At 40.1% G+C, this 24,919-nt stretch overlaps 1 protein-coding gene across 1 annotated transcript; it reads left to right on the forward strand.

Annotated features, from left to right (window-relative positions):
* The first annotated feature begins 2,131 nt into the window (after nt 1–2,131).
* Nucleotides 2,132–23,282, forward strand: LOC130911109 (galectin-4-like). Its single transcript, XM_057828822.1, has 12 exons — nt 2,132–2,176; nt 2,320–2,408; nt 5,653–5,857; nt 12,400–12,513; nt 12,706–12,732; nt 12,989–13,015; nt 13,097–13,123; nt 13,617–13,643; nt 18,228–18,257; nt 18,329–18,417; nt 18,499–18,667; nt 23,057–23,282. The coding sequence occupies exons 1-12, from the start codon at nt 2,132–2,134 to the stop codon at nt 23,201–23,203; spliced, it is 996 nt and encodes a 331-aa protein (XP_057684805.1). The 3' UTR covers nt 23,204–23,282.
* The last annotated feature ends 1,637 nt before the right edge of the window (nt 23,283–24,919 follow it).

The following is a 24,919-nucleotide window of genomic DNA, read 5'->3' on the forward strand; positions in this document are numbered from 1 at the left end:
TCCTGGGTATCCTACCATGGAGTCCCTTTTTGTTCAGACGCCGACGGATAGTACGGGTTGACACTGTTGTACCCTCGGACTGCAGGACAGCTTGAATTTGTTTGGATGTTAGTTGAGGCTTTTATCCACCATCCGCGCAATCTTTCGTTGAAATCTCGTCAATTTTTCTTTTCCGTTCACATCTAGGGAGGTTAGCCACAGTGCTTTGGGCTTTACACTTATTGACGACACAACACACCGTAGACACAGGAGCATTCAGGTATTTGGAGATGGATTTGTAGCCTTGAAATTGCCCATTATCCTCACAATTTTGCTTCTCAAGTCCACAGACAGTTGTTTGGTCTTCTTTCTTTTCTCCATGCTCAATTTGGTACACACAAGGACACAGGCAGTGTTGTCACAGATTACTTGAAAAAGTAATTTAATTACTGATTACACCTCAAAAAAGTAATCTAGTTACTTTACTGATTACTTCATTATCAAAGTAACTAAGATACTTTAAAAGTAATCTATCAGTTACTTTTTACCCATTTTTCTCCCTTTGCCGCCTCAACATAAGAATGACAACAGAAAAATGTCATCACATGTAATTGACTTTCCGATGATTGAATTTAAAGGGGAATATCAGAATTTCGCGCTAGCTTAGCCACTCCGGAGCCCTGAAACTAACAAAAATCTGACAAACTGCTTTGAAATTTGTTGAAATTAACTCCACCGACCAATTAAACCCCGCTACCTCTTAAGATTAAGCCTAATGTCAAAACTTCTGAATTTAGGGTTATGGTTAACAGCATATCAGTGCCAGTGTAAAAGAATGCAAACTGACGGCACAATAATCAACAACACACAAGTGGATTGTACAGTGCAATAAACACAAAGATGGTGGCGGACGCGGATGTGCGTGCAGCCGTGCACATTAACAACCCGGAAGTACTCCTCTCAACACACACGCGGTCAATTTGGCCACAAAACGTGGCAGCAACTAAGCACTTTACACTCAGTCGGACTTAACAACACATCCCACAGATGCTAAACAAACACATCACCTCATGGCCTGAATGTGCAACACTCATATGATGTAAAAAAAACCTTGCCAACTTGGAGCGATGACTGCCCGCCGTTGCTACGGGAAAGCTACGAAACGGCCGCGCATGTAGGGGGTCCAACCTTTTGCTGATACCCTCCAGAATGAAGGAAAAATACTCACCTTTATTCATGGATATCCACAGATCAACACTCCTTCGCAACGTCTCAATACTCGGCGCGAATGTCCACCCGCCTCAGTCCCACAACACGTGACGCGAGACCAAAACAGGAAATAGCTAAGAGGTTGTCATGGAAACACGTACCGGGAACCTTTTATTTGAGCATTTTCTAATCAAAATGCTCTTCGTACATGACTACAATATTCTTCATTCTACATACGTTATGAGGCAATAAAAAAATAGTAACGCAGAGACACTAAGGAAACTAACTTTAATCAGATTACTGGTGTAGAAAAATGAACGTGTTAGATTACTCGTTACTGAAAAAAGTAATCAGATTACAGTAACGCGTTACTAACTAAAGCGTTACTGACAACACTGGACACAGGACAGAGGTTGAATCAACTTTAATCCATTTTAACTGGCTGCACGTGTGATTTAGTTATTGCCCCCTACCTGTTGTGCTGCATGTGCCACAGGTAAGTAACAGGTTCTGTTAATTACACCAATTTGGGAAGCACATGATTTTTCGAAGGCTGCCAATACTTTTGTCCGGCCAATTTTTGAAGTTTTGTGTAAAATGATAATGATTTTAGTTTCCATTCTCTTTTGTGTTTTTTAATTGCAAGCAAAATGAATGAAGATATTACTAACAAAGCATTTGTAATTGCAATCATTTTTGGGGGGGAGAAATTGAGCATTATCTGACAGAATTGCAGGGGTGTATATACTTTTGGCTAGCACTGTATCTCTAAATGAGATGTTCCTTAAAAAAATATCAGATGTGGCCATTGAGCATAAAGTTCTGCCCTAAAGTAAATAGTGTGCTTTGACCCCGACTGCCCCTCCCTGCCAGCCACTATAAAACATGAAGCCTCACCATCTTGGTCCTGCCTGCTTGCCTGCCTTCTTCACCAATCTCCAACATGTCTTTCATGGCGCCTCCTGGTTATCAGCCCGTCTACAGTCCTGTGAGTTAACTTACTTTTCTCACTTTTATTTATTTATTTTTTTTCAATTGAGTTGTACTTGCTGTAGGTAAAACGTATACTTTTGTAATTGTAGAATTATTGATTAATGAGTTCAAATGACATCATTTTATGCTTATATACAGGCAATTCCATACTTGGGGCCCATCTACGGGGGTCTGAGGGAAGGGGCGTCCATCTATCTGCAGGGCTCAGTCCCAGACAAGATCACCAGGTGACTTAATTCCATGGTATCGGGCAGGGAAGTGGGGTGTGTTTCAAGAGTCAAAGTGCGGGTGCGCAAACATTCCAAAGCACACCTTCACCTTTTGCTTAAAGTGGGCGGGGCAAAGTCATTTACGGTTCACTGTGTCATAAATTCTGTTGTAAATGGCAACTGATTACAGAAAAAATGTGATTTTATTTGGGATATCCTGAACACTAAAAAGTATAAGTACAAGGGGTATTCAAAAAGTAATGCACCCAACTTTATTATGTACAAACAAATTATAATAGCAACATATACTATACATTAAAAGAAAGGTACAAGTGTGAGGATTACATTTTTACTTCTCCACATAGTCTCCACCTCTCTCAAGAGCTACAGTCCACCTATGAATGAGGGCATGTATACCAGTGTTGGAGAACTCAGTCGGTTGATCTCTAAGCCAATTCTTGACAGCAGTTTTCACTTCATCGTCATTGCCATATCGGTTGCCTCGGAGTCCTTCTTTCATTGGACCAAAGAGGTGGTAGTCTGACGGTGCCAAATTAGGAGAATATGGCAGATGTGGTATCACAGTTCATCCAAATTAAATAAAGACCTCCATGGTCCTGATGCATGCGTGAGGACCAGTGTTGTTAATAACGGCGTTACAATATAACGGCGTTACTAACGGTGTTATTTTTTTCAGTAGTGGGTAATCTAATTAATTACTTTTCTCATCTTGGCAACGCCGTTACCGTTACTGAGGACGGAAAGGCATGAGTTACTATGCGTTATTATATTGGTCGAAAGTCTGAGGGAGACGGACTCACCGAGACGACAGAGCAGAGCAGGAGTGGGGAGGAGGCAAGAAAGTTGTGACGCCAAGCAAACGCGATGCTAGGTAGCTCCAATAATACATGTTGTACCCGATAGCCTACAAACTACGCACGCATGTTATGGTAGATATGGTAGACATGGTAGATATCATATATACTGTATATAGATATAACTAGATGCAAAATGACAGACAGGGCACTAGATGCGTTAGTAAACAGCCGCCATCTTAAAGCAGTAGACTTTTTAGGACGGCTCTGTTGTAGAGAACCTTCCTAGCGAACCTAAGTAACTTTTTATCTAAAATACTTCTAAATCGGCAAAATCTTGAATTGAATCTATCTTTAAATGATGAAACAGATTTAAAACTTTCATATGTCGAAAGTAGAGAGAAGGGAACTAATGCAATAATGGGAGCAATTTTAACAACTTTTAACAGTTGAGTCAGGGTAAAGGGTAAATTAGGGTAAAGAATTGGGCTCGGGCCAATTGTACCAAAAACCTTCACAAAAAACTTCACATAGTGTGGCCAATGTTTTTTGTTTTTTGTTTTTTTTTTTGAGGGGAAAAAAAAAGTAATTATCACCAATTACTTTGCCAAGTAACTAATTACTCTTACATTCAGGTAATTGAGTTACTAACGCAATTATTTTTTGGGAGAAGTAATTTGTAACTATAATTAATTACTTTTTTTCAGTAAGATTAAAAACACTGGTGAGGACATGCATTGTCATGCTGGAGGAGCATATTTGCCATGCCCAAGTTGGGCTGAACACGTCGAATTCTTGCTTTGAGCTTCCTGAGAGTCTTCAACGTATACCTCAGTTAATGGTTTCCCCCTTCGACAAAAAATCCACAAGGATTACACCTTGAGAATCCCAAAAAACGGTGGCCATAATTTTGCCAGCTGACTTTTGGGCCTTGAACTTTTTGGTCTTTGGGGAATTTGGGTGACGCCATTCCATTGATCTCCTTCTTGGTTTTCAATACTGTTTTTAAATCACTGTACCCATCTTCTTACAGTACTATAGTCCATGGTATCATCCCTGTAGACATTTTTACCCCATTGTGAATCCTCAGAGGGGTTTCTCCCTCCCTCTGCAACAAGGAATTCGATTACAGCTCTTTGTTTCTGACGAGCTTCAAGGGGGGCAGCCATTTTGGAAGCTAGTTTAAGCTTTAAAAATCAGAAAATAAGAAAAACACAAATAACAATCGCAAAAAGGTGGGTCCTATCATGTTTGTGCCAAATATAAACAAGATTGGTAAAATCCTGTACGAGCAATGCAACTTGAGTGCATTACTTTTTGAATGCCCCTCGTAAAACAAACATCTAATTTGTACTTATCAGTAAAATCCAGCATTTAGTCAAGATTAATTGGAGAAAAAAGGGATTCCCCCCCCACTTAAAATTACCACAAATAAAACAAGAAAAAAGTGATTTGTGGCATGAATCTATTTTTATTGATTAATTTTTTCACTTTTTATTTTTACCTGTCCTGTTCCGATGCTTACACATGGAGAATAAGAATATGAGTGTCCTTATGGGCTGAAAAGTTTTCATGTATCACATGGGAGTTTGATATACTCCCATTGTGGTTGTTCATTATGTTTTATTTATTAAGAGAAAGCAGGACGGTGTAATGGGGGACAGAAAGGAAGGAGGCAGACAGAAGAGAAGAACAAACAACAACATAGAATAAATGATTACACACCTATAAACATAGTGGTGCTATCATTAGCTTATTATATTTACCCATGAGCACCATGTGGGGGGCCTGATAACCAAGGAGAAAGAGGAGGGAAGGTGAGCCAAAAAGAGATGTGATTAGGCGGGGTGGAGTGTACACAATTCAGCATTGTGAGGTGGTTATGTAAATCACCTGTAAATTGGGATATGTTGACATCCTATTCTATGCTACCTGATCGCTAATCCTGGCACTGACATTAATTGATGATGAATTGTGGCAATTATTCATGATCAATCACATTATTTTTTGTTATCATAGCTATTCATGGATCTAAAAATACAACATACAGTATGAAACAAATTAAAAAAGCTATTAATTGCACCTATTTATGAATTGAATTATGAAATTATGAAATATTTATGAATTATGACGATTAGAATTACAAAAATGCTTTTTATGAATTAAATTAATCACAAAGATATAGCAATTAATTGAGATTAATTACAGGAATACATGATTTTGATTTTTTGGGGGATATTAATGCCATTTAAAATGACAACAATAAAGAAAAAATTGATCAATGGTATCAATTTATTTATACATTGTGATCAGTCACAGAAAATTTCACGATTTCTTCAAAAATATGATATTTATACCCCCCCCCCAAAAAAAAAAAATTCCACATATTAAACAAAACAAAAAAAAAAAGTTTCTTTACCGTCTATCTAACTTTTTTTTTTTGGAAGATTCTTCGTCAACCTGTTATGCGGGCAGTCCGAGTCCAGCGACATCGCAGTCCACTTCAACCCGCGTTTCGACGGATGGGACAAGGTGGTCTTCAACAGCCGCCGCGACAACGCGTGGGACAACGAAGAGAAAATTCGCAGTATGCCCTTCAGTAAAGGCGACGCCTTCGAGATTGTCATCACGTGCTCGCCGCATGACTACCAGGTGTGAACTTGTGTTGCGTATTTCAACTTGTAAACTATATGGCCAGTCTATAATTTTATCCACCAGAGCTGTGGACATATAGTCAAATGCAGTGATGACACAAGAAACAACTTGAACAGTAACTGAAGAAATAATTTTCACAGAAAATGAACTTTACATTTTACAATATTATTTACATACAGTGGTCCTCAAGATACAACATGAATTCATTCCAGACTGGCTTTCGTATCATGTTTTTTTTTTTTTCGTATAATGAATCGCGTTTTACATGAATATCATCTAATTCGTTCCAAGCTCTACTAAAGCACCTCATTAAATTTTATAATCAGGGTAAATAAAACTAGAATAAAACAAGAGCCAAACACACTTGATTCATTCAATTTAACTAACCTAACCTAGTAAACCTAGTAAAAAAATGTAAGTATTTAATCTTAAAAAAAAATGTTTGGCAGAAATGTTCTTAATTCAATAATACAACTAGCTAAAGATGTCACCAACATATTCATAGTTAGTGTTGGTATTCAATGTATTTGTTGTTGTTGTTTGTGCTTCTTCTCTCTTTCTCTCTCTCTCTCTCGCCCTCTCTCCTTCTTTTCTTCGGTTCGCTGATTTCTTCTAATAAATGAGGTGCGTTGAATGATCACAAAACTAGAATAAAACAAGAGCCAAACACACTTGATTCATTCAATTTAACTAACCTAACCTAGTAAACCTAGTAAAAAAATGTAAGTATTTAATCTTAAAAAAAAATGTTTGGCAGAAATGTTCTTAATTCAATAATACAACTAGCTAAAGATGTCACCAACATATTCATAGTTAGTGTTGGCATTCAATGTATTTGTTGTTGTTGTTTGTGCTTCTTCTCTCTTTCTCTCTCTCTCTCTCTCTCTCTCTCTCTCTCTCGCTCTCTTTCTCTCTCTCTCTCTCGCCCTCTCTCCTTCTTTTCTTCGGTTCGCTGATTTCTTCTAATAAATGAGGTACGTTGAATGATCACAATGGGAGTATCTCATACTCCCATTTGATAGATTAAGTCTTTAGACCAATCGGACACTCAGATCTTCATTCTCTGTGACAAGCAGCTGAACAGGACAGGTTAAAGAAAAAAACAAACAAAAAGAAATGATCTTAATTTAACAATAGATATTGTTCAAAACATTATGTGAAAGCATCTTCTTTTGATTTAGGTGAAAACTGACCGACTTTTAGATGTATAGGCTCAATAAGAACAAATGGTAATATTTACTCAAAGTAAGTAGAAGAATCTGATGCATTAATATGTTAACTAGCCCTTAAAACTCAAAACAAGATGAAAATGACGAGATTCAAGAAAAATTAACAGATTAAGACGTTATACTGTAGATTTTCAGTGTGAATGTTAGTATAGGTCAATCCAGATTTATTTTGCATCAATCATCAAGCCTATCAATTAATTAGGTTCTTATTGGAGAGAAATGTAGCCCTGACTGCCGCCGTTCACCCAATCGGTTTAGTTTTATTAACGTCCCGTCCCCAGCAAAATGTGTACATGCAGTTTATGATTAAGGTTACAGTGGGGCAAATAAGTACTTAGTCAACCACTCATTTTGCATGTTCTCCCACTTGAAAATATTAGAAACGTTTTCTGTAACTCTTCATAATCTTTTCACACACTGTTGCTGGTATTTTGGCCCATTCCTCCATGCAGATCTTTTCTAGAGCAATGATATTTTGGGGCTGTCATTGGGCAACACGGACTTTCAACTCCTTCTACAGATTTTCTATGGCGTTGAGATCTGGAGACTGGCCAGGCCACTACAGGACCTTGAAATGTTTCTTATGAAGCCACTCCTTTGTTGCCCTGGCTGTGTGTTTGGGATCATTGTCATGCTGAAAGACCGAGCCACGTGTCATCTTCAATGCCCTTGCTGATGGAAGGAGATTTTCACTCAAAATCTCTCGATACATGGCCCCATTCATTCTTTCCTTTACACAGATCAGTTGTCCTGGTCCCTTTGCAGAAAAACAGCCCCAAAGCATGATGTTTCCACCCCCATGCTTCACAGTGGGTATGGTGTTGTTCGGATGCAATTCAGTATTCTTTCTCTTCCAAACAGGAGAACATGTGTTTCTACCAAAAAGTTTTATTTTGGTTTCATCTGACCATAACACATTCTCCCAGTCCTCTTCTGGATCATCCAAATGCTCTCTCGCGAACCGCAGACGGGCCTGGACGTGTACTGGCTTCAGCAGGGGGACACGTCTGGCAGTGCAGGATTTGAGTCCCTGGCGGCGCATTGTGTTATTGATAGTAGCCTTTGTTACTGTGTTCCCAGCTCTCTGTAGGTCATTCACTAGGTCCACCCGTGTGTTTCTGGGATTTTTGCTCACTGTTCTTGTTATCATTTTGACACCACGGGGTGAGATCTTGCATGGAGTCCCAGATCGAGGGAGATTATCAGAGGTCTTGTATGTCTTCCATTGCTCCCACAGTTACCTATTGCAGATTCAGTCTTCCCAGCGTGGTGCAGGTCTCCAATTTTGTCTCTGGTGTCCTTCAACAGCTCTTTGGTCTTGGCCATTGTGGAGTCTGGAGTGTGACTGACTGAGGTTGTGGACAGATGTCTTTTATACCGATAATGAGTTAAAACAGATGCCATTAATACAGGTAACGAGTTGAGACTCGTTAGAAGAAGTTAGACCTCTTTGACAGCCAGAAATCCTGCTTGTTTGTAGGTGACCAAATACTTATTTTCCACTGTAATTTGGAAATAAATTATTTAAAGGGTATGTCATGCCCTGGGAAAATGTTAATATTCCATCATTTATCCATAAACGCACGCCTTTTGTATTCAAATCATGCCACTTCGTGTAATTACACACAAGAAAATGAGAGAAATTTGGCTCGATTGTCAAGCTAAAACGACCGGCGCCCGAGATCTGGCAGTTTGTGTGCGTGACGTCACGACAAGTGAAGAGAGTGCCACCGGCCACTAGGGGGGCAGCGCCTGTCTGCATCAATATAATTCCTTCTAGTGAGGGGAGATTTAGGGGTGTTTTGAGCTGTTTATGCTGATGCATTGTGTTCGTCCTGCACATATTCCAGGTTCCCTCATGAAGAAACACCCCTCGTTGTCAATAAAAGAGAATTCAGAATTGACAGTGAGGGGTGTTTCTTCAACAAGAAAAAGGCTCAGTGCGTTAATACTGAATGGCGGCGATGATGGCAGACAATTTCGTTTCTAGTTTCAGCGACGAATCCGACGTAGAAGGACGTAACGAATGTTCATCTAATGGTGACGAGGAGAGTTACGAAGCTTTAATCGGTGTTTTAGGTTACCAATTTGAGCCCGAACGAACGCCAATGCAGCGTAATGAAACGGTCATTGAAGGGAGCAATGACACTGATGAAACATCGGCAGCAGATCGTGTGGGAAACACCAATGATTTGTTTTGCATTTCTTTTTGTGGAGCTGAAACACCGTGACTGCAAAATAAAGGAATGCATAGAATAATTATCATTTATTGCGCTATCATAGCTTTTCGCTCTGCCAACAGACACAAATATGAATGGGATCAGAGGATTTGTTCTATATATTTTACTAACGATAATTTATACATGTGTCCAGTCCTGTATCCAATGCGTGACATTTTTTTATTATATTTCGAGCTTGGCTGCTCCCCTCCATTGCTTAGCTTAGCCTCCTTTGCCACTCATCGTCCTCTTTCTTGATATCTCGGGACATTTAGGTGGCTGCGCGTGTATGGTCGGCACCGCATCTCCTTTGAGCAGCAATCTTTTAGCCAAACCCGATTTCACTTGTCCATAGTTCGAGAAGCTTTCAGGTGGAAAATGCGCACCATAGAAAACCGTGCCGGAGGCTGTGCCTAGAAAATTAGCCCTCTTTGCACAGACGAATTTTACCCATTGTCTGCGTAGTCCAGCTTTTTTTTTCGCGTTCAGGAACTCATGGATACTATATTCCGATAAATAGCTATTTGTACACCACTTAGCACAGCAGTTTTGAACCATTCTAGTGATGTTTTGGTCAAACAAACCCGAACGCTACTCTCTCGTCGTTAAAAAAACAATGGCACCTGGCTCCGCCTCGACTTTCATTCACTTGTCGTGACGTCCCCGCCCCATTCGGCTGTTTCCGGAACACTTTCGGAAATGTTCGTCATTTTCGATCTATTTTCGATAATTGCTCATTAATGTGATTGATTTTTTCGTTAACTTTATCAATATTTGTTATCTTGGCACATAACGGTTCTATTGATGTCTCACACCCCCTTTGCCGCTACATACCCTTTAAAAATCAAACAATGTGATTTTCAGTTTTTTTTTTTCCACATTCTGTCTCTCTGGTTGAGGTTTACCAATGTTGACAATTACAGGCCTTGCTAATCTTTTCAAGTTGGAGAACTTGCACAATTGGTGGTTGACTAAATACTTATTTGCCCCACTGTATATTGTCCCTCCCAACATTGAGACCAAACCTATGTCCTTGCATGATACTATCTTGTTTTCACATGTTAGCGTCACAATTTTACATGACAATATCATTCTCTCATGTGAAAACATGCTCCTAGCCTTTTTTTTTTTTTTTTTTTTTGGGTGGCAGCATGACACTTCCGTACAACATAATGCAACGAAAATGTGGAACCTTACCTTTCAAGTGAGCCTATTTCAGAAAGCAAAAGTAATACCAACAACAGTCCAAAATGATACATATGCTGAACATATTTACAGTGCCTTGCAAAAGTATTCGGCCCCCTTGAACCTTGCAACCTTTCGCCACATTTCAGGCTTCAAACATAAAGATATAAAATTTTAATTTTTTTGTCAAGAATCAACAACAAGTGGGACACAATCGTGAAGTGGAACAAAATATATTGGATGACTTAAAATTTTTTAACAAATAAAAAACTGAAAAGTGGGGCGTGCAATATTATTCGGCCCCCTTGCGTTAATACTTTGTAGCGCCACCTTTTGCTCCAATTACAGCTGCAAGTCGCTTGGGGTATGTTTCTATCAGTTTTGCACATCGAGAGACTGACATTCTTGCTCATTCTTCCTTGCAAAACAGCTCGAGCTCAGTGAGGTTGGATGGAGAGTGTTTGTGAACAGCAGTCTTCAGCTCTTTCCACAGATTCTCGATTGGATTCAGGTCTGGACTTTGACTTGGCCATTCTAACACCTGGATACGTTTATTTTTGAACCATTCCATTGTAGATTTGGCTTTATGTTTTGGATCATTGTCCTGTTGGAAGATAAATCTCTGTCCCAGTCTCAGGTCTTGTGCAGATACCAACAGGTTTTCTTCCAGAATGTTCCTGTATTTGGCTGCATCCATCTTCCCGTCAATTTTAACCATCTTCCCTGTCCCTGCTGAAGAAAAGCAGGCCCAAACCATGATGCTGCCACCACCACGTTTGACAGTGGGGATGGTGTGTTCAGGGTGATGAGCTGTGTTGCTTTTACGCCAAACATATCGTTTTGCATTGTGGCCAAAAAGTTCAATTTTGGTTTCATCTGACCAGAGCACCTTCTTCCAGGTGGCTTGTGGCAAACTTTAAACGAGACTTTTTATGGATATCTTTGAGAAATGGCTTTCTTCTTGCCGCTCTTCCATAAAGGCCAGATTTGTGCAGTGTACGACTGATTGTTGTCCTATGGACAGACTCTCCCACCTCAGCTGTAGATCTCTGCAGTTCATCCAGAGTGATCATGGGCCTCTTGGCTGCATCTCTGATCAGTTTTCTCCTTGTTTGAGAAGAAAGTTTGGAAGGACGGCCGGGTCTTGGTAGATTTGCAGTGGTCTGATGCTCCTTCCATTTCAATATGATGGCTTGCACAGTGCTCCTTGAGATGTTTAAAGCTTGGGAAATCTTTTTGTATCCAAATCCGGCTTTAAACTTCTCCACAACAGTATCTCGGACCTGCCTGGTGTGTTCCTTGGTTTTCGTAATGCTCTCTACACTTTAAACAGAACCCTGAGACTATCACAGAGCAGGTGCATTTATACGGAGACTTGATTACACACATTTGGATTCTATTTATCATCATCGGTCATTTAGGACAACACTGGATCATTCAGAGATCCTCACTGAACTTCTGGAGTGAGTTTGCTGCACTGAATGTAAAGGGGCCGAATAATATTGCACGCCCCACTTTTCAGTTTTTTATTTGTTAAAAAAGTTTAAATTATCCAATAAATGTTGTTCCACTTCACGATTGTGTCCCACTTGTTGTTGATTCTTGACAAAAAAAATTAAATTTCATATCTTTATGTTTGAAGCCTGAAATGTGGCGAAAGGTTGCAAGATTCAAGGGGGCCGAATACTTTTGCAAGGCACTGTAGCTCTTTGCTAAATGTAATTACCCAGTACATACATAATAAATAATAAAACAATGAATAATTTCTAATTGTTTTATAATTTTCTTACTCATTTATGTAATATACAGTTGTTCATGCCGATTCACCTATTTTTCTAATTATTTTCCCACTCAATTATTGGCTGAAAACTCACCCACCAAGTGACTTCTTGACCTTTGTCAACAGTTTAAAGTCAACGGGAAAGACTTTTACACCTTCAAGCATCGCCTGCCTTTGGCCAAAGTGTGCGCCATACAAATCGGGGGTGACGTTGCCATACAGAGCATTAACGTCATCGGGGTGAGATGGATTGTTACAAGTCTCCCATTTCAGGAAGTGTGCTGGGAATTTAAATGTGGATTTAATTTATTTTATTTATTTTTTTTTTTTTTAAAGGGTGGCGGTATTGGGGTAAGTTGGAAAAATGTGAAAAAATTTGACTTTTAATTGTTTCTCACTTAAGTGACATTTTTCTTTGTACTCATACAGCAGGGAGGATACCCTGGAGGTGGTATGGGGGTATGTTGAATTTATCAATATATTTGTATATTGTGGCGAACATTTCAAATTTGGTCCTTGAATTATTTTTGTGGTTTTGTAGAAAAATTCTCTGAAATTTTCTCACTCAGGAGGAGGGATGCTACCCAGGAGGTGGTATGGGGGGAAGGCCAGGATGTGAAATCGGCCCGGTCAGATTTGTTTTTTTCTTTAAATGTATTCTTAATATTTCATCTTGTTTGTTTTTTAAAAACAATTTAAAACTTTTTCGCCACAGGGTGGATATCCGGGCGATTGTGGAGGGGTGAGGTTTCACTTAAAAATGTAATGTTAATATTTAATCTTGTTTTTTTTTTTTTAATAATTTAAACCTTTTTTGCCACAGGGCGGATATCCGGGCGATTGTGGAGGGGTGAGGTTTGACTTAAAAAAAAAAAAAAATCAATTTATGGCAGTTTCAGTGCCTTTGATGGTGCTAGACATCCAATCCATTAAGGCTTTGTTCAGACAAGCAGCCAAAATCTGATTTTTAGCCCATCCAGATTGAAACTGGCTGGCACATTTGTAGTATGGCTAGTCATATTTGGATTTAGACCCTTGCTAAAAATAGAACAGTCAGCCTTAAAAATCTGATTTGAAGAGGAATCCAATTGGAATCAGATATGCCTTCAGTCTGAACGCACCCTTTGCAAGGATCTAGTGTCATCAATGGCAGCCAATGAGGTAAATTTCTTTTGAGTTTTTACAATTTGATTATTTCTAATTGTATTTTTTTCAAAGCAGGGGGAATATCCCGGATGTATGGGGGAATGGGAGGTATGTAACTGTTAGTCTAGAATCTATACACAGGACAATGGCCAAATGATTAGGTGCACTTACACACTGGATTCTGTTTTTTCTGTCAGGGGGGATTTCCTGGATCAAACTTGCCGGTAAGCACTTTTGTCGGACACAAAATCTTATTTTGATAGTCAACTAATCACTGTTTTTATCGATAAACATACTGTATCATCTGCTTTCATCAAAGACCTACAGCTATTAGAGAATATTTACTCTTTTTTTCTTAAAGGGAACCACAGATAGAAAGACATGTAGTTCTTAAAAGAATGAATGTTGATACGAGTTACAATCATTTAATATGAAAACCCCTCTTAATTTTTTCGTTTTAATAAAATTTGTAAAATTTCAATCCTAAAAATTACCTATAGGGTAGCCATTGTTGTTGATGTCGCACGGCGGTGACGACACATGGCCACACTGCCGGACTCCCACACTATGTAAGGTAGTGATTTTAATATGCCACAATGTGTCAATGTTGAGTTTTAAATGAATTAAAGATCAAATCAATAAGTGTGTTTTGTCCCTTGATGGATGCTGTAGTTTTCCTTTTATTCCACAGTGGGGTGAAAGGCAGAGAGACAGGCAAGTGAACACAGGCGTTCAGATTCTTAGCTCGGACCGCGCCGTTTATTGGCATAAGCTTTGGCAGTTCCTCCTTCACAACATACAATTGAACATAAGTATCATATAGTGAAAATACAAAATGCAAGGGCGTAGATTTGCATAGGGACGGTAGGAGCATGACACTATCAACCTTTTAGGATGCTCAAATTGTCCTCACCAACTTTTAAGCAACCTTATTGGCAGTATATCATGAGTTCAGTTATATAGGTAATTTAGTATGTTGTATGAATAGAATTGACCCTACCATTATTAAGTGAATTACTTATGTTCAGGCTGACATTTACCCCTTTTCACTTGCTGAATGTGCCAGTCCATTTTTCCCCCCTAAAAATACACGTTTGATTGGCTGATGACATGCAACCTACCCCCCCCCACACACACACTCAAAGCACCTCATACCCACTGTGAAGTATGGGGGTGGGTCAGTGATGCTGTGGGGCTGTTTCGCTTCCAAAGGCCCTGGGAACCTTGTTAGGGTGCATGACATCATGAATGCTTTGAAATACCAGGACATTTTTCATCAAAATCTGTTGCTGGCTGAGCTGAAGAGAAGAGTACATAGGAGAGGACCCAGGTCTCTGGATGATTTAGAGCAGGGGTGTCCAAACATTTTGCAAAGGGGGCCAGATTTGGTGTCGTAAAAATTTGGGGGGCCGAACTTGGCTGACATTTTTTACATAGAACAATTAGGGCTGTCAAAATTATTGCGTTAATGGGCATAAATTAATTTTAAAAAAATTAATCACGTTAAAATATTTGACGCCTTTAACGCACGTGCCCCACTCAAACAGATTAAAATGACAGCAAAGTGTCATTTCCACTTGTTACTTGTGTTTTTTGGTGTTTTTGCACCCTCTGTTGGTGCTTGGGTGTGACTGATTTTATGGGTTTCAGGCTTCAGCACCATATGGTAATTATTATTGACATCAACAATGGCGAGCTACTAGTTTATTTTTTGATTGAAAATTTTACAAACTTTATTAAAACGAAAACATTAAGAGGGGTTTTAATATAACGTTTCTATAACTTGTACTAACATTTATCTTTTAAGAACTACAAGTCTTTCTATCCATGGATCGCTTTAACAAAATGTTAATAATGTTAATGCCATCTTGTGGATATATTGTTATAATAAACAAATACAGTACTTATGTACAGTATGTTGAATGTATATATCCGTCTTGTGTCATATCTTTCCATTCCAACAATAATTTACAGAAAAATATGGCATATTTTATAGATGGCTTGAATTGTGATTAATTACGATTAATTAATTTTTAAGTTGTGATTGACTCGATTAAAAATTTTACTCGTTTGACAGCCCTAAGAACAATATATTTAAACAAGTTTTAGCAAGCCATTCTGTGCGTCACATTTGCTTTATTATGTTTTTTAATTAATAATTTTAACAATCTCACAAATAGTCTTTGTGGCGTTCTCTTTCGACTCTCGGGCTCTTGCGAAATACTACTGTGAAATAAACTAGCTTCAAGTTGCTTCAATTTCTCACAACTTTATCTTCCCTGTAATCTTGTCATACATGTCAGCGTGTCTTGTTTGGTAATATCGCCTCACATTAAACTCTTTAAAAACAGTGATTGTCTCTTTGCAAATGAGGCGGGCACAGTTGTTGCGTATTTTAGTGAAGAAATAGTCCAATTTTCACCTATCCTTGAAGCGTCGGCCGTCACAGTCAACTTTCTTTTTTTTTTGTTGAATGTCGTCATTTTAGAAAATTGGGAGTAAAGGGTCACATGGGGTAATGTTGCTTAGAGTGCTGCTGCTTTTCAGTGGGTAAATGAGGAGCAGCATTTGGTGTGTAAGCTACTTGATATGCTGGTAGCAGTACTGCTGACCAATTTATTAAGTCTTGCGTGCGGGCCAGACGTTATTGATTTTAGGACAGAGGCTGGGGGCCGGATTAAATTTGACCACGGGCCGCATTTGGCCCCCTGGCCGCACTTTGGACGTCGGATTTAGAGAGATTCTGCAAAGAGGAATGGGTGAAGATCCCTCATTCTGTCTTTTCCCATCTTGTGAAACATTATAGGAGAAGATTAGGTGCTGTTTTGTTGGCAAAAGGGGGTTGTACAAAGTATTAACACCAGGGGTACTAATAATTGTGACACACATTATTTGATGTCAAATAATTATTTCTTTATGTGGGATTTTTTCCTCACTGAATAAATGCACTTGTACTGAAGGTTGGATTTTTCTCTTTTTTTTCCATTGAGGTCTCATAATATTTCAATAAAAGAAATATATTAGAAGCTAAAAAACACATCTTTTTCAGGGGTGCCAATAATTATGGAGGGCACTATAGCCCAGGGGTCTCCAACCCAGTCCTCAAGGCCCACTGTGGGTCCTGGTTTTTGTTCCAGCCGATCCAGCAGAGACGGTTGAACCAATGAGGCTTCTGCTAAAACAAGCCACACCTGACTGCAATCAACTGATTGCACTTGTAAAACACCAGATTGGGGAAAAAGTGTTGTCATGGTGTTTGGTAGGAATGAAATCCTGCACCCACAGTGGGCCTTTGTGGAATAGGTTGGGGACCCCCGCTATAGCCTATCAATTAATCAGGTTCATATTGGTGAGATATGCATCCCTGACCCCCGTTCACCCAATCTGTTTTGTCTTATTAGCAGCTCTACATATCCTCAAAACCAACCGCCTCCCTCCCACCTTCCTCCCTCACCCTCTGCTTAGATGACATTAACTCCTGGTTCTCCTCCAACTTCCTCCTACTTAACAGCTCCAAAACAGAAGTTCTCTTAGTTGGTACCACCGCAACGCTCTCTAATGTCCATAAGTTCTCCATTACAATCCATAATTTACCGATCTCTCCTTCGTCTCAGGTTTAGAGTCTGGGTGTCATCCATGACAGCACACTTTCCTTCCAGTCACATATCAACAGCATCACCAGATCAGCCTATTTTCACTTTCGCAACATTTCTCGCCTCCTCCCTTCTCTCACCCGCCATACCGCTTCCACCCTGGTCAGTAATCTAAAAACCTCCCGGCTCGATTATTGCAACTCACTGCTCTTCGGTCTCCCTAACAAGTCCCTCCAGAAACTGCAGCTCCTCCAGAACTCAGCAGCACGCCTCATCACACGAACCCCCGCAACACACAACATTACCCCCATCCTCCGTCAACTTCACTGGCTTCCCGTCAAACAAAGAATCAATTACAAGATCCTCATCATCACCTTCAAAATACTCCATGCCCTGGCCCCTCCCTACCTTTGCGATCTTCTCCGTCTAAACAATCCAACCCGTTCACTTCGCTCTACCACTATTCCTCCCCTCTCCGTCCCCCGTGTCCGCCTCTCCACCTTTGGTTCCAGAGCTTTTAGTCACTGCGCCCCCCAGCTCTGGAACTCCCTACCCCCTGATCTCCGCAGCATATCTACTCTATCACTTTTCTAGACTGAAAACACACCTGTTCACTCTTTCTTACCCACCATAACCCCTAGCTGTCATATTTTTACTTCTTTTTATTGTGCTTTTAATTTTTTATCCTTTTAATACCCTTTTATCGTACTGTAATTCCATGTCCCTTGTGAAGCATCTTTGTGTGTTTGAAAAGCGCTCTAGAAATAAAATGTATTGTTATTATTATTTATTATTATTAATTATTATTATTATTATGTCCCGTCCCCAGCAAAAAGTGCACATGCTGTTATATCCTCCTTACCAATGTTGAGACCAAACCTACGCCCTTGACAAATGACTCAAGAATGAATAAAGGGATTATTATCAATTTTGAAGAATATGTTTTTAATATGAAACGGAAGAGGTGATTACATTTTTGGGTAATAAGGCCAAAGGTCACAGAGGTTAGAAAATAAATTTAGTGTTAACTTGATAATGGATTAGCCAATTGAATTCAAACTTACTTGGTAGGTGATGTGGTAAGAGGAAGACTGTTGACATTTTGGGCTGTGATAATTGATTAGTTGTCGATTAGTTTAATTGTGGCAGCCCTATTTTCAAGTTTTTTGTTGTTGTTTTTAATTATCTTATGAGTCTCGTTTCTTTGTATTGCAGAGTATGGCTGGGCAGCCCATCTACAACCCCGTAAGTACTTCTTATCAATGAAATTGGTCTTGCATCAATGTCAGTCGTAATTCGATGAATCGCTTGTGCAGCCGATCCCGTACTCGGGCGCAATCCCGGGAGGAATGTTCCCCAAGAGGACCGTCATCATCCGAGGCATGGTGCCCTACAAGGCTGGCAGGTGCATTTAGGGTGTTGTTGAGCCTTAAATCACAAGGAGCAAGAAATGATCCTATATATTTTGGTTTTGTGTTCATTTTAGATTCGGCATCAACTTCCTGGTGAGCCGATCACGTGACATCGCGTTCCACGTGAACCCGCGCATCAAGGACGGCGTGGTGGTGCGCAACACAATGATGGGAGGCCACTGGGGTCAAGAGGAACGCCAGCTAGGGGGCGACAACCCCTTCAAGGAAGGACAGTACTTTGACGTGAGTTTGTAATGACGCTGTTTGTCAAAATGGAGTACAAAATAGTGTATAGACAATTGAGAGTTTCATCTATCACCTAATAAAAAAGTAAAAAAAAAAAAAAAAGTTCTTAGTTCGGGCGTGAAAGTATTAAACATGCGGCTGTCAAATTGAATCTTTTGCCTACTAGTGGAAGCAAATATACCGTATTGGCCCGAATATAAGATGGTGTTTTTTGCATTGAAATAAGACTGAAAAAGAGGGGGTCGTCTTATATTTGCGGTCTAGACATTATACCCATTCACGACACTAGATGGCGCCAGATATCATTGAAGCGATGTTCTGTCATGCAAGATCTCAGCTACTCTTTTTAGTTTAACCCAGTGGCGGTCCTGGATACTTTCGCGCCCTGGGTGAACCACCCCATCAGCTCCCCCGCTCCCCGACATCCAAACTACCCAACCCCCCCCCCACCCCCGCCGACATCAAACACAAGAATGTGTTACGTTTTTTACGTTATTTTATTAAAATAGTCTATCCCCCGCCCCGAGGCGTAGCAAGGGTCCCCCGGGGGCCCTAGGCAACAGGCAACATGGGGCCCTTTGAGCATATGCAAGTAAGGGGGACAGTAGGACTTGTAGCAATAGCATATTTAATAAAAATCTAATCAATCATTGAGCGCTTTTTTGGACACTCAAAGTGCCCCCCATTGCATTATTCATTCACTTCACACTATCCTTAATTATTTACACACATTCGCCTTAATAAACAAAATGTACTTCAGATTATTATTATTATTATTGTGCTTAGTACACATACCTTTACACATACCGTATTCTACTGACTAGCTGGTAAGTTATATTGCTTTTACTTAATAAGGATAACATTCTGGCACAGAAGTGAATCATGTAACATCTTATCAGTCTGGCTGATCAGTGTGTATGGTGATTCTAAACACTGATTTAATGTTCTAGGTAACATCTTTATGTATGAAGAAACGCTAGCATGCTGCAATGCTGTTAGCAAACGCTAACAAGCTAGTTACAACAAGTTAAGGCAGTTAATTGGTTTACTACTACTAGTCTGCAGTGCTTCGACTACATTAGGACATAAAAGTACAGTAATATAGTACACTCACCGCTGTCTTGCTTCCTTTTCTCCTCTTCTGCTTTTTTTTCTTTCTTTTTTTATTTCCAGACGGATAACTTTTCATTTTGCCAATTAAAAAAGGGGCCGATCGCCGCCCACTCACTCTGAGTCACGTGACACACATATATATTTGCGCAGTAAAATGAACACGAAGGTGGGGGTGGGGGGTTCGAGTGCGCGCTGCGTGCGGTCATCTTGGCCATAAAAGTGGCGAAAACTAAGCCCTTTACACTCATATGGATGTACAACATCATTTTAAGATGCTAAACTAACACCTTCCCTCTTAAAGCAAATGTGCAATGCGAATATAAAGTAAAGAACGCTCTCCTCGACGCAGCGAGAACGAGTGGGATCAACCAGCTGACGTAACAGGAAAAACACAAAACGGTCGCGCTGATGACGGCTCTAACTTATCATAAGAACTTTATGGCATGAAGAGGAAATACTTACATTCGTTCATGGACGCACAGATGGGGTGGCTGTCCTCTGCTCAAAATGCGCACCTTACGCTTACGCCTATTCTCGTTCTCAGAATATGCAGTGCTTTTGACGTAGGACAATAATAGGACTGGTTGCTATGGGAACGTACGCAGCGGCATACCGCATACCCAAGTAACCTTGCTAAAAGGAGTATTAAAATCGTTAAGGATTATTTTAGATCCATATATGTTATATTTTGTCTTGTATTGAACGAGGAATATGATAGACCTATTAATGGACTTTCTTGGAAAAAAAATCACCATTTCTTTAAGCAGTCACATGAATAATGAGGTGGCCTGTGAAATGCTGCACAAGGTACGAAGCCCCGCTCCCCTCCTTGCTTTAACTCTGGCAGTGATTGAGACTCATCCCGCTCACTCACTGCATTTGCGAACAGCTGATCCACCTCCCGTCTCCCCCTGCCCCTCCTTAACACACATGACTCTCAGCAGCAGTTGACATGATAGTAAGGGGCGCCCTAGCGCCCGTTCTAATTACTTGACGTGGAAATGAGCGGTATTAGTCCAATATCCTTACGGATTTTTTTTGTTTGTTTGTTTCTCCTCGAGGGCGCCTGTGCGCCCCCAAATAGATTGCGCCCTGGGCAGTCGCCCACATTGCCCATAGGAAAAACCGCCTGTGGTTTAACCAGTTTGCATTATTTTATTGCAATGTTTTTCCTTATTTAGATTTGTTTCAAGACTACAGTTACAGTTAGACATCACTTTGATGGTTATTGCAGTTATTGCAATTTTGTTGTTTTATCACAATCGATTGGTTTATTTACATTTCAAAAACCAGAAGCCATTCATTTACGAATGATCGCACTTTAGTTTACATATTTAAATGTTCGGATATTAAGATTTGAATGAGGCAAAATAACAAGCTTTTTCTCTCAAATACAGTGCCTGGCAAAAGTATTCGGCCCCCTTGAATCTTGCAACCTTTCGCCACATTTCAGGCTTCAAACATAAAGATATGAAATTTAATTTTTTTGTCAAGAATCAACAACAAGTGGGACACAATTGTGAAGTGGAACAACATTTATTGGATAATTTAAACTTTTTTAACAAATAAAAAACTGAAAAGTGGGGCGTGCAATATTATTCGGCCCCTTTACTTTCAGTGCAGCAAACTCACTCCAGAAGTTCAGTGAGGATCTCTGAATGATCCAAAGTTGTCCTAAATGACCGATGATGATAAATAGAATCCACCTGTGTGTAATCAAGTCTCCGTATAAATGCACCTGCTCTGTGATAGTCTCAGGGTTCTGTTTAAAGTGCAGAGAGCATTATGAAAACCAAGGGACACACCAGGCAGGTCCTAGATACTGTTGTGGAGAAGTTTAAAGCCGGATTTGGATACAAAAAGATTTCCCAAGCTTTAAACATCTCAAGGAGCACTGTGCAAGCCATCATATTGAAATGGAAGGAGCATCAGACCACTGCAAATCTACCAAGACCCGGCCGTCCTTCCAAACTTTCTTCTCAAACAAGGAGAAAACTGATCAGAGATGCAGCCAAGAGGCCCATGATCACTCTGGATGAACTGCAGAGATCTACAGCTGAGGTGGGAGAGTCTGTCCATAGGACAACAATCAGTCGTACACTGCACAAATCTGGCCTTTATGGAAGAGTGGCAAGAAGAAAGCCATTTCTCAAAGATATCCATAAAAGGTCTCGTTTAAAGTTTGCCACAAGCCTCCTGGGAGACACACCAAACATGTGGAAGAAGGTGCTCTGGTCAGATGAAACCAAAACTGAACTTTTTGGCCACAATGCAAAACGATATGTTTGGCGTAAAAGCAACACAGCTCATCACCCTGAACACACCATCCCCACTGTCAAACATGGTGGTGGCAGCATCATGGTTTGGGCCTGCTTTTCTTCAGCAGGGACAGGGAAGATGGTTAAAATTGACGGGAAGATGGATGCAGCCAAATACAGGAACATTCTGGAAGAAAACCTGTTGGTATCTGCACAAGACCTGAGACTGGGACGGAGATTTATCTTCCAACAGGACAATGATCCAAAACATAAAGCCAAATCTACAATGGAATGGTTGAAAAATAAACGTATCCAGGTGTTAGAATGGCCAAGTCAAAGTCCAGACCTGAATCCAATCGAGAATCTGTGGAAAGAGCTGAAGACTGCTGTTCACAAACACTCTCCATCCAACCTCACTGAGCTCGAGCTGTTTTGCAAGGAAGAATGGGCAAGAATGTCAGTCTCTCGATGTGCAAAACTGATAGAAACATACCCCAAGCGACTTGCAGCTGTAATTGGAGCAAAAGATGGTGCTACAAAGTATTAACGCAAGGGGGCCGAATAATATTGCACGCCCCACTTTTCAGTTTTTTATTTGTTAAAAAAGTTGAAATTATCCAATAAATTTTGTTCCACTTCACGATTGTGTCCCACTTGTTGTTGATTCTTGACAAAAAAATAAAATTTTATATCTTTATGTTTGAAGCCTGAAATGTGGCGAAAGGTTGCAAGGTTCAAGGGGGCCGAATACTTTTGCAAGGCACTGTATATTGTTATAATCATTTGTTTTGGCTGTACTGTAATTATTTTCTGTATAAAAATTAATTTGGGGTTCAAAAAGTCTTTTTTCAAACTTGAGTCTTGAAAAAAATTGGGTCGTCTTATAATCAGGGCCATCTTATATTCAAGCCAATACTGTAATTGTTGAATCAATCTTTAATTTCCAAATCAATTCAATTGCATTACAATCGTCAAAACCCTTCTAATTTTAAGTTTTCCCATTTTCCTCCTCAAGATGTCCGTCCGTTGCGGCAGCGACCGCTTCAAGGTGTTCGTCAACGGTCACCCTCTCTTTGATTACTCGCACCGCATGCGAAACGTCAACGAGATCGACGGGCTGGAGGTGGCGGGGGACGTGCAGATCTCCTACATCCACTTCTGAAATCAGTTCATACAATCAAACAACATGAAAGACATTCCTTTATTTTGTCTTTGTACAAAACACTGGAGAGCTCAAATAAAAGCCCTTGTTTTTAACCCTGAATTGATCTTATTTGAAAATCTACATTCAACTGAGTTGAAATAAAGCATGTCAATCTCTGCTTTCCTTTGCGGCAATGAACAAATACGGCAGTATGGCTAATATACCGTATTTTATGGACTATAAGTCGCACCAGTCAAAGACTGCAAAATGCAAAATGAAGAGTAAAAAAAAACATCTAAGTCCGCAATTTTGTAATTTACCAAAAAACCAAGAACAAACATTATACGTTAAAGAGCATACGACATGAGAAAAAAAGTCTTAAATAGCATTATTATGTGAATTAGAATCATATTTTGAGACGATTCGACTATATACAACAATGTAGCAAAGCGCAGATGACGAGAAATTAGTCTTTTAATCTGCCGGTTAGCCATGCCTACCATTATAGGGCTCTAGCGTCCCCAACAGGTGGATGACGTCAGCGGGAGAATGGGCTCATCGGTTTTACTATTCAGCCCATCGAGGGGGAATTATTCAGAACGAGGAAAACGCGACGAAAAGAGCCGCAAAATGTCATTGATTCTGTCTCTCTACTTCAATATTTTTACAGGATATTATTTTTATCCAAGTATTTTTCCCCACTTGCTAAATAAATGGCATGGTCATGACAAATAACAGTCTTGTGCTAAATGGAATATGAAATAATAACAATGCACTTATTTAGGACGACATGGCAAAATTACTCCATAATGATCAAAACTGTCGACTTCACCTTTCCTGTCGCACCTCCTGAACGATATTTTATGACACCTAAATCGGGTTTATGTCGTTTCCGTTCCCCGGCTTCGGAGAATGTAAACAAACCAAGAGGCGTGACAGCTAACTGAAATGCTAACCCGAACCGAGAGATGTTTCAAAGTATTCGAAGCGGAAAATCACACATAACTAACCCGGAACTTTTGACATGACAACTGGGTTGTCGATTGTCTTCGCGGATCGGCAAACGGGCCAGCGGAGAGCAATATACAGTTCATTCCCCGGAGGAGGGTGGCTGCAGTTGTTGTAATGTGCATGAGGAGAGCTTTTTACATGCCTATCAATGATCAAACCTAAGTAGTCCTTTATTTAAAGAAAGTTTGTAGTGTTTACTTTGTAATTGCTGTATTCGTGGCTATTTTTAACACAAAGTTGCAATTTCTGATCGGGTGCAAAATTTGACAGAACATCGGGCACACCAAGAGTGCAAAAGCCGAGTATATTGCTCCCCCGATGGGGGTATGTCAAGGAGCATGTCAGCCACAAAATGCAAGCCACCTCCGTATTAAAATGATCCCAGTATTTGACATAATACAAAACAAGATGTTTACTCACTTCCTCGTAAGTCCTATGGTCCCACAGTAGTAGGGCTTGTTTTGGCCAATATCCACGGTGAATGGAACCCTTTTGAAGCTCCAAAAAGGCGCACACGCCTCTCCCTCATACAGCAAGATTTTTCTGCAGCCGTTTGGCTGGCGTGATGCGAAAAATAAATGAATTAATCCGCAAAATCAGCTGAATCCTTAGTTCTTCTCATACAACAGTACAGCTGTATAGTGAAGAGGACTCCTTCTACCGTACACGTCACAGCGCCCTCTTTCTCAACTCGAGACTGTTGCCGGAAGTCACTCATTTTCA

The sequence above is a fragment of the Corythoichthys intestinalis genome, unplaced genomic scaffold (assembly GCF_030265065.1).
Source record: "Corythoichthys intestinalis isolate RoL2023-P3 unplaced genomic scaffold, ASM3026506v1 HiC_scaffold_23, whole genome shotgun sequence".
NCBI classification, from domain to species: Eukaryota; Metazoa; Chordata; class Actinopteri; order Syngnathiformes; family Syngnathidae; genus Corythoichthys; species Corythoichthys intestinalis.